This window comes from Ailuropoda melanoleuca, chromosome 6, assembly GCF_002007445.2.
Source record: "Ailuropoda melanoleuca isolate Jingjing chromosome 6, ASM200744v2, whole genome shotgun sequence".
Lineage (NCBI taxonomy): Eukaryota > Metazoa > Chordata > Mammalia > Carnivora > Ursidae > Ailuropoda > Ailuropoda melanoleuca.
In genome coordinates this window covers 41,076,578-41,087,648 of record NC_048223.1, presented here as the reverse complement: position 1 = coordinate 41,087,648, position 11,071 = coordinate 41,076,578, and the positions used below count along the sequence as shown (strand labels likewise).

The 11,071-nt window shown below is 37.6% G+C and overlaps 1 protein-coding gene across 1 annotated transcript in view; it reads right to left on the bottom strand.

Annotated features, from left to right (window-relative positions):
• The window catches only part of CNOT10 (CCR4-NOT transcription complex subunit 10), a 78,658-nt gene that overhangs the window by 33,168 nt on the left and 34,419 nt on the right, over window positions 1-11,071 (bottom strand). The window contains exons 10-13 of the mRNA XM_034663554.1: window positions 7,599-7,721; window positions 6,883-7,017; window positions 5,450-5,626; window positions 4,622-4,702 (exon numbers count right to left, since the gene is read on the bottom strand). Coding sequence (XP_034519445.1) covers window positions 4,622-4,702; window positions 5,450-5,626; window positions 6,883-7,017; window positions 7,599-7,721 — 516 coding nt within the window. The remainder of the gene's footprint in view (window positions 1-4,621; window positions 4,703-5,449; window positions 5,627-6,882; window positions 7,018-7,598; window positions 7,722-11,071) is intronic.

Below are 11,071 nucleotides of genomic sequence, written 5' to 3'. Positions count from 1 at the left end.
AGCTGGTTCTTTGAGAGAATCCATAAAATTGATAGACCACTGGCAAAACTTGTCCAAAAACAAAGAGAAAGGACTGAGATTATTAAAATTATGACTGAAAAGGGAGAGGTCACGACCAGCACCATTGAAATTGCAAGGATTATTAGAAACTTTTATCAACAGCTATATGCCAAAAAACTAAACAATCTGGAAGAGATGGAGGCCTTCCTGGAAACCTATAAACTACCAAGACTGAAACAGGAAGAAACTGATTATTTAAACAGACCGATTATTATGAAGAGATGGAAACAGTGATCAAAAACCTCCCCAAAAACCAGAGTCCAGGGCTTGACGGAATCCCCAGGGAATTCTACCAAACATTCAAAGAAGAAATAATACCTATTCTCCTAAAGCTATTTCAAAAAATAGAAACAGAAGGAAAGCTACCAAACTCATTCTATGAGGCTAATATTACCTTGATCCCCAAACCAGGCAAAGACCCCATCAAAAAGGAGAATTACAGACCGATATCCCTGATGAATATAGACGCCAAAATTCTCAACAAGATCCTAGCTAACAGGATCCAACAGTACATTAAAAGGATTACCCATCATGACCAAGTGGGATTCATCCCTGGGATGCAAGCGTGGTTCAACATTCGCAAATCCATCAGTGTGATAAATCATGTCAACAAGAAAAGACTCAGGAACCATATGATCCTCNGAACCATATGATCCTTTCAATTGATGCAGAAAAAGCATCTGACAAAATACAGCATCCTTTCCTGATTAAAACTCTTCAGAGTGCAGGGATAGAGGGTACATTCCTCAATTTCATAAAAACCACCTATGAAAAGCCTACAGGAAATATCATTCTCAATGAAGAAAAGCTGAAAGGCTTTCCCTTAAGATCAGGAACACGACAAGGATGCCCACTCTCGCCACTATTATTCAACATAGTACTAGAAGTCCTTGCAACAGCAATCAGAAGACAAAAAGGGATCAAAGGTATCCAAATCGGCAAAGAAGAAGTCAAACTGTCTCTCTTTGCAGATGACATGATACGCTATATGGAAAACCCAAAAGACTTCACCCCCAAATTACCATAACNAAAGGATTATCCATCATGACCAAGTGGGATTCATACCTGGGATGCAAGCATGGTTCAACACTCGCAAATCAATCAATGTGATACATCATATCAACAAGAAAAGACTCAAGAACCATATGATCCTCTCAATTGATGCAGAAAAAGCATTTGACAAAATACAGCATCCTTTCCTGATTAAAACCCTTCAGAGTGTAGGAATAGAGGGTACATTTCTCAATCTCATAAAAGCCATCTATGAAAAGCCTACTGCAAGCATTATTCTCAATGGGGAAAAGCTGGAAGCCTTTCCCTTAAGATCAGGAACACGACAAGGATGCCCACTCTCGCCACTATTATTCAACATAGTACTAGAAGTCCTTGCAACAGCAATCAGAAGACAAAAAGGGATCAAAGGTATCCAAATCGGCAAAGAAGAAGTCAAACTGTCTCTCTTTGCAGATGACATGATACTCTATATGGAAAACCCAAAGGAATCCACTCCCAAACTATTAGAAGTTATAGAACAATTCAGTAATGTGGCGGGATACAATATCAATGCTCAGAAATCAGTTGCATTTCTATACACGAACAATGAGACTGATGAAAGAGAAATCAGGGAACCCATTTCATTTACAATAGCACCAAAAATCATACGTTATCTCGGAATGAACTTAACCAGAGACGTAAAGGATCTATATTCTAGAAACTATAGATCACTCTTGAAAGACACTGAAGACGACACAAAAAGATGGAAAAATATTCCACGCTCATGGATAGGAAGAATTAACATAGTTAAAATGTCTATGCTACCCAGAGCAATCTACACTTTCAATGCTATCCCGATCAAAATACCGAGGACATTTTTCAAAGAACTGGAACAAATAGTNGAAGAATTAACATAGTTAAAATGTCTATGCTAGCTACCCAGAGCAATCTACACTTTCAATGCTATCCCGATCAAAATACCAATGACATTTTTCAAAGAACTGGAAAAAATAGCCCTTACATTTGTATGGAACCAGAAAAGGCCCCGAATCGCCAAGGAATTGTTGAAAAGGAAAAACAAAGCTGCGGGCGTCACAATGCCGGATTTCAAGCTGTACTACAAAGCTGTGATCACAAAGACAGCATGGTACTGGCACAAAAACAGACACATCGACCAATGGAACAGAATAGAGAACCCAGAAATGGACCCTCGGCTCTTTGGGCAACTAATCTTTGATAAAGCAGGAAAAAACATCCGGTGGAAAAAAGACAGTCTCTTCAATAAATGGTGCTGGGAAAATTGGACACTACATGCAAAAGAATGAAACTTGACCAGTCTCTCACACCATACACAAAGATAAACCCCAAATGAATGAAAGACCTCAATGTGAGACAGGAATCCATCAAAATCCTAGAGGAGAACATAGGCAGCATCCTTTACGACATCAGCCAAAACAACCTTTTTCACGACACATCTCCAAAGGCAAGAGAAATAAAAGATAAAATGAACTTATGGGACTTTATCAGGATCAAAAGCTTCTGCACAGCCAAGGAAACAGTCCAAAAAACTAAGAGGCAGCCCACGGAATGGGAGAAGATATTTGCAAATGACACTACAGATAAAAGTCTAGTATCCAAGATCTACAAAGAACTTCTCAAACTCGATACACAAGAAACAAATAATAAAGTCAAAAAATGGGCAGAAGATATGAACAGACACTTTTCCAATGAAGACATACAAATGGCTAACAAACACATGAAAAAATGTTCAAAATCATTAGCCATCAGGGAAATTCAAATCAAAACCACATTGAGACACCACATTACACCAGTTAGAATGGCAAATATGGGAAAGGCAGGAAACAACAATTGTTGGAGAGGATGTGGAGAAAGGGGATCCCTCTTACACTGTTGGTGGGAATGCAAGTTGGTACAGCCACTCTGGAAAACAGTGTGGAGGTCCCTTAGAAAGTTAAAAATTGGGCTGTCCTATGATCCAGCAATTGCACTACTGGGTATTTACCCCATAGATACAGACGTAGTGAAGAGCAGGGCCATATGCACCCCAAAGTTCATAGCAGCATTGTCCGCAATAGCTAAATTGTGGAAGGAGACGAGATGCCTTTCAACAGACGAATGGATTAAGAAGATGTGGTCCATATATACAATGGAATATTACTCAGCCATCAGAAAGAACGATTACCCAACATTTGCAACAACATGGACGCGACCGGACGAGATTATGCTAAGTGAAATAAGTCAAGCAGAGAAAGACAATTATCTTATGGTTTCACTCATTTATGGAACATAAGAAATAGCAGGAAGATTGGTCGAAGCAGGAAGGGAAGAATAAAGGGGGGGGGTAAACAGAAGGGGGAATGAAGCATGAGAGACTGTGGACTCTGGGAAACAAACTGAGGGCTTTCAGAGGGGAGGGGGGGTGAGGAACTGGGATAGGCCGGTGATGGGTATTAAGTAGGGCACATATTGCATGGTGCACTGGGTGTTATACGCAAAGAATGAACCCTGGAACACTGCATTAAAAACTAAGGATATACTGTATGGTGACTAACGTAACATGATAAAAATTATTACAAAAAAAAAAGGAAAAAATAAATGAAGAAAATCACACTCAGACTCATCAGTCTAATTGCTGAAAAACAGAGACAATCTATAGATAGAAAAAAGGCACCTCTGTACGATGAGTATAAATTTCTAATCAGAAATAACAGAGGTTGAAGATAATGCAGTGACCTCTTCAAAGAGCTGACTGAAAGGAAAAACAAACTCTACCAACCTAGAGTTATGTTTTCAGTGAAAATATCCTGCTAGAATGAAGATGAAATAAAGACAATTACAGATTTATTTTTTTATTTATTATTATTTTTTTTAAAGATTTTATTTATTTATTTGACAGAGATAAGAGACAGCCAGAGAGAGAGGGAACACAAGCAGGGGGAGTGGGAGAGGAAGAAGCAGGCTCATAGCAGAGGAGCCTGATGTGGGGCTCGATCCCCCAAAGCCAGGATCACGCCCTGAGCCCAAGGCAGACGCTTAACCGCTGTGCCACCCAGGTGCCCCGACAATTACAGATTTAAACAGTTAAAAAAAAAAAACAGCCTAGGAAAATTAAGACCTGTATTGCAAGAAATGTTCAAAGAAGAGCCTCAATGAAGGGAAATGATAATGTTATGGAAACTAGGATCTGCTGAAAGGGGTAATTATGTGGCTAAATATGAAAGCTTTCTTTCTTTTAAGATTTTATTTTTAAGTAATCTCTACCCAATGTGGGGCTCAAACTCACAACCCCGAGATCAAGAGTTGCATCCTCCACCAACTGAGCCAGCCAGGTACCTGAGAAGCAAATATTCTTAAAAATTATTAATAAATTGAATCCAACAACTTATAAAAAAAGATAATACATTCTGACTACTGGGGTTTAAACACAAGATTTAAAGGTTGGTGTAACATTTGATATTCCATCAATATAATTCATAACATTAACAAAATAAAGAAGATTAAAAATAATGCCCAATAGATGCTATACTAATTTTGTTCAGATACTCACTTTAAGTTTTCTAATTCCTGTTTTCTCAATGGAGAAGAAGGTGGAGCTGGAATGAACTTATCTCCATCATGGCTTTTACTGCTAAAATAAAGATAGACTCTAAATTACAAAGAGCAAATAAACAATTAAATATAAAATTGTTTCCCTACCCCATTCCCATGCAATTTTTTATGCCAAACATCTACAAGAGCCAAAAACAACAAATGCAAAATGCTTAGTAATTGGTATCACCAATGTGTTAGAGCTATACTGTATTTGAGTTTCTTTCCTGAAAAGAAAACAAAAAACAAAAACAAAAAAACCCCACAATTTTGTTTCAAAGTTTCTTTAATGTTATTTCTGTCATAATCAAGAAAAAAAAGCCAGGATGAAAGACTTAAAGGTGCCATGTATAAAAAGAACTTTATATATAATGGTGTTTTATTATTACCAGAAGCTCTCTTAATTTCTAGAGATTAATATTTAATTTATACTATAACACTAAAAATTAATATAGAAATATTCTGGTGGTTAATGGTTTATGGTATGTATGGAGAACATAAAAAGAAAGTGCTGTCTCTGAGAGCAACAGGATTTCTTTACAACTATTTCTCCTGTCAATGAAAAGCTGTTTCTTTCCACTTTTCTAAGGTTCTCTCCTCACTTAGTCTTCACATCATTTCTCTCTTCCAGAAATACTTAACATTCATACTTTCCCTTCTTATTATTCAAAACAGGGGATTTCGGAAATAAGGGCTCAAGATTTTAGGAATTCATCTAAAGGACAAAGAGGCTTACTAATGAAGTCCTGATGGGTTTCACCAAAGGAGGCCAAAGGGATTAGAATACCTGCAAGTTTCACTGCTTTCACTGCTCTCCGTGTTCCCACCTAATTGATTACTATTTTTAGACCCATTTTCCTGCTTCGGATCTTGCTGTTCTTCAGGCAACAGCAACAAGGCATTTCTAAGACAAATGGCTGCAAACTCCATACTGGCTACAGGAATGGCTGAAGACTGTCCATCACTTAAAACAAAACAAAACAAAACAAAAAAAACAACCAAAAACCAAATCAGCTAAGTAAATAACTTAGAAATAAATAAGACTTTTATATTATCGGAATAAAACCAATAAAATTGTAAATGAAAATTTGCCAACAGGTAGAAATTTGAAAATAAGCAGTTATAAGAGAATCCTAAAGAACGTAAATCCTAAATATTAATAAAAGATTTAAAAAGTATGAATAATATATTGCAAGTATACACATCACACAAGTTGTATCTCTAGGAATAGGACTAAGGATGGAAACCAACATGAAGGTTATCTGCAGTGTGGACATTAACGTAACAAAAGAGCTAAAGACAAGGAAAATCCGTATTGAGGGCCAGCTCAAGGAACTGGAAAGAAAGAAGTAGATTTTCACATCTGAGCCTTGTTTTGGTTGATCCTTGCTTTTGAAAATGCTATATTTTTAAGTTTTGTCTTGTAATTTTTTTGAGATTTTATATAACTTTCTCTTGGTTCAATACACCAAACTAAGCTTTACCAGGGGAAAAAAGGGGAAAAGTAGTAATAATTTTGAAAATGTAGGAAAATGATCTTTTATCTTAAGTCTTTAAAAACAAAAAATCTGCTATTAAGACCAAAATATTGTGTACCAGTTACTATTTTAAAACTTTGGGAGAACTTTTAAATGGCAGTGGAACAATTTTATTTTTTGCAAAAGAAAAAACACAGCAAATTTTTTACAATGCCTACTACTTTAGAAATAATAGCAACTCCCAATTGGAATCTTTATACAAGATAAAGATGTTCATATTTAAAAGTCATTCAACTGAAGGTTTACATGTGACGGCTTCATAATGCTTTGGTTACGTTATATATTAGTACTTTTCTCTCTAAATACTAAGAATTGGTTTTAGGGACTATAAGGAAATAACTAAATAAAAAGCATCAATGATAAATTATATAAAAAGGAAACATCAAGATGCCCTCTTCTGGACATTCTGAATATTGGTACTAAATAGACCAGGGTCTCTTAGGCCATCAAGTTTTAGCACAGATGTACTAAAAATCCACAATAAACAACACTTTCAATAATATGTCAGATAATATTCACTGTGAAACTATACATGGGGATGTATTCGTTGAAGTAGCAATAAAACCTAGTTACAAAGTGGTTCCTCCTATGAAGTGATAAGTCTTAAGCATATTTTTACACATAAATAACATTATTTGAAACAATATTAAATATCTATACTTTCTCTTTGCAAAATACTTACTTATATACAGTATTCTGTATGGACTGTGATGCCAGAACTATTTTACGATGATAGCCTTGACCAACAATAGACTGTACAATTCCTTTCTTACTCGGAAGGCCTTTAGTTTCTTGTTCAGCAGTCTGTAAGATACAAATAATTTCCAATTAATTTAATGCAATTCTAAGACAGGATGTGAAAAATGATCTAATACTTCTCCAGTTACTCCAAGAAAGTTCCTAAGATCCATCAATGTGAAGAGAAATATGTTCCATATTGAAGAGTAGTTAGTGCATGGAGCGGGAAGTCTGTGATGCATGTTGTATTTTAATATGAAGCTTGAGGTAACTCTAAGGAAAAAAGGCAGTTCAAGACTGACTCAAGCATTTATTTAGAATGATTTACTTAGAACATTCTACATCCCAGGGACCATGCTGCGTATTACGGGCACTTTGACATCAGAATAAGGAAACATTAGAGAGCCACAAAATCTCAACGGAAAAAGGAAGCAGCTCCACTTTTTAAAACACAAATCTTGTCCTTCTTCATTGAAAACATTAAAATGTCAACAATTTATAAACTCGGACGAGCTATATGTTAAAATTTACATCGGCATAATTCTTGCCTTCTAGAAAATTAAAATCCTAAAGCCCTGTAAAACATTAAACTGAAAATAGTAAAAGCTACTTACACATACATACTTTTTCAGGATATTTCACTAAGACGCATCATCTTACTATGGGAACTTGATGATGTCAACTGCTTTTATCTTCCCTTTCACCCAAAGTCTCTGAGTTACCTGCAGGTGGATTCCCAGGTAGTCATATAAAGTCAGGCAGACTCTCATATGCAGGTATAAACTGGAGCCAATCAATATGAACTCACAGAGCTAAACTCTATCCCACAAAAAGTCCTCCTCCAAGCATAATGTTTCTGTACTGTTATTTATTTCACCCACTATTAGTTTATTATGGTTGTACTTCTATTTATGACTTCTAATAAAACACAGATTCACCTGCATATTCATTTTATTTTTGTTCTTTTTTTTTTTTAAAGATTTTTATTTTATTTTATTTATTTGACAGGGACAGCCAGCGAGAGAGGGAACTCAAGCAGGGGGAGTGGGAGAGGAAGAAGCAGGCTCCTAGCGGAGGAGCCTGATGTGGGGCTCGATCCCAGAATGCTGGGATCACGCCCTGAGCCGAAGGCAGACGCTTAACGACTACGCCACCCAGGTGCCCCATGCATATTCATTTTAAACAGAAAATATTACATAGTGCTTAAAAAATACAACATGCTTAAAAAATACAACAAAACTGCTCTGATTGAAAATTTTTAAAAAGATTTTATTTATTTATTGCAGAGAGAGTGGGGGATAGAGAGAGAATCTGAAGCAGACTCCACACTGAACACAGAGCCCAACACAGGGCTCGAACCCACAACCGTGAGATCATGATCTCAGCGGAAATCAAGAGTTGGACCCTTAACCGACTGAACCACCCACACACCTCTCTGATCGGAAAATTTCTTTCTATCAAGGAGGCAGCCAAGATATATTAATGAAAAGTCACAGAAAGGGGATATTCTGAACCACTACTGGGAGGGACTTCCATTCTGACTTCTTTTCGTAGTGGTAGTGATAATTTATGATGATTCATCCATACATTCTTTCCTGATCCTTAAGGTCATATAAGCTGATCAGATGGCTAGATGTGAAGATGCAACAGATGAAAACAAAGATGGAATGGAACTAAAAATCCACAATAATAAACTACACTTTCAATAATACACCAATAGCTGGAAAGTGTGTCAGATTGAGTCATGATGTAGAAGAATCATATGTAATTAAAATATTACTTTATAGCGCCATAAAAGCAATAGCACTCACATATCTGAATTTCAGAACTAAGAAAAATAAATGGTACATTTTATTTATATATTTTAATAGCCTATTCTTAAATTGCTTAAATACTTTCCCTACAATTAAGTCTATGTTTTGTAATTAGCAGATCTCTCATATATTATACCTACCCAAGTAAGCATAAGCCCTGCATCTGCCAAAAGCAGTCTGAAGCAATGTGCATCAGATAAACAGGACATAAATAATCTCCTTAGCATCACCAAATTTGACAATTAAGTTGGTTGTTTTTATTCAAAAATGTATGTATGTATGTATTTATTTTTTTAAAAGATTTTATTTATTTGACATAGAGAGAGATGGCGGGGACAGAGGGAACACAAGCAGGGGGAGTGGGAGAGAGAGAAGCAGGCTTCCCGTTGAGCAGGAAGCCCAATGCAGGGCTGGATCCCAGGACCCTGAGATCACGACCTGAGCTGAAGGCAGACATTTAACAACTGAGCCACCCAGGTGCCCCTATTTATTTCTAAAGATTTTATTTGAGAGAGAGAGAGAACAGAACGAGAGAGTGCACAAATGGGGGGGAGGGGCAGAGGAAGAAGCAAACTCCCTGCTCAGCAGGGAGCCCAATGTGGGCTTGATCCCAGGACCCTGAGATCATGACCTGAGCCAAAGGCAGATGCTTAACCGACTGAGCCACTCGGGTGCCCCCAAAATGAATTAATTATTTCTTTTCTTTTTTTTTTTTCCTTTAGATCTTATTCATTCTTGAGAGAGAGAATGGAGGAGGGGAGGCAGGGCAGGGTGGACGTGGAGCAGATGACTCTCTGCTGAGCTGGAGTCCGATGAGGCACTCGATCCCAGAACCCTGGGATCCCGCTCTCAGCCAAAGACAGATGCCCAACCAACTGAGCCACCCAGGAGCCCAAAATGAATTTATTTCTGAAGGTACAAACTGCTTTGCTCAGCATTCCTTCTATACTGACTAAATACATTTTACGGAATTTTATTTGGAGTTTATAATTTCTACTTATTGGGATTTTGTTTTCTGGTTTTACTCAGAAGTATTTTGGGGGTTGTTTTTACTGTCTTTTTGGGCACTTCAGATCCTTTTTAGGAGGAGGAGAAGCAGCATAGATATAATTATTTTTGGCAAATTCCTATTTAAGCACAAACCGAGTGTTCTGAAATTCACCAAATTATGGCAATCAAATCATCTTTACCATTTTTAAAAGAGATTTTATTTATTTACTTTAGAGAGTGTGTGTGAGCAGTGGGATGGGGCACAGGATGGAAAGGGAGAATTCCAAGCAGACTGCACACTGCAAAGTACAGAGCTGGACGCAGGGCTCCATCCCATCACCCCGAGGATCCCGACCTGAGCGGAAACCAAGAGCTGGATGCTCAACTGACTGAGCCGTCCAGGGTACCACCACTATTTTTTAAAAATTAGAAATTTATGGGACGCCTGGGTGGCTCAGTCAGTTAAGCATCTGCCTTCAGCTCAGGTCATGATCCCAGGATCCTGGGATGGAGCCCCACATTGGATTCCTTGCTCAGTGGGGAGACTGCTTCTCCCTCTCCGTCTGCCCCTCCCCGCCGTTTGTGTGTGTGCGCTCTCTCTCTCTCTCAAAATAAATAAATAAAATCTTTTAAAAAAATTAGAAATTTAGAACTTTGTACAAGAAAATGGGGGGAAGGGGACTTCATAATAAAATCCACAGAATGAAGACAATCCTAAAGGTACTATTTCTAAAAATAAGTAATTTTAAAAGAAAATATTAAACCTTACTGTATTACTCTACTCCTAGGAAGATCTAATTCCCTGGTTTCCAGTAACTGTCCAAATGAGAGGCCTCCAACACTTAAATTCATGAATGGATTAAAGAAAACAAGCGGGGCGCCTGGGTAGCGCAGTCGTTAAGCGTCTGCCTTTGGCTCAGGGCGTGATCGAGTCCCACATTGGGCTCCTCTGCTGAGAGCCTGCTTCTTCCTCTCCCTCTCCCCTGCTGTGTTCACTTTCTCGCTGTCTGTCACATAAATAAATAAAATCTTAAAAAAAAAAAAAAAGAAAGAAAATAAGCAATTTCTAGAGATTCTTGTTTTAAAAAAGTATAAATACTGCCTAGAATTGTCGGTTAATTTAAGAATTATCCAATAAGAAAGTTTTCATTTAGAGCGCCTGAATGGCTTAGTTGGATCAGTGTCTGACTTAGGCTAGAGTCATGATCCCAGGGTCCTGGGATCAAGTCCCTCACCAGGCTCCTTGCTCAGCAGGGAGCCTGCTTCTCCCTTTCCCTATGCCTGTTGCCCCAGCTTGTGCTCTCTGTCAAATAAATAGAATCTTAAAAA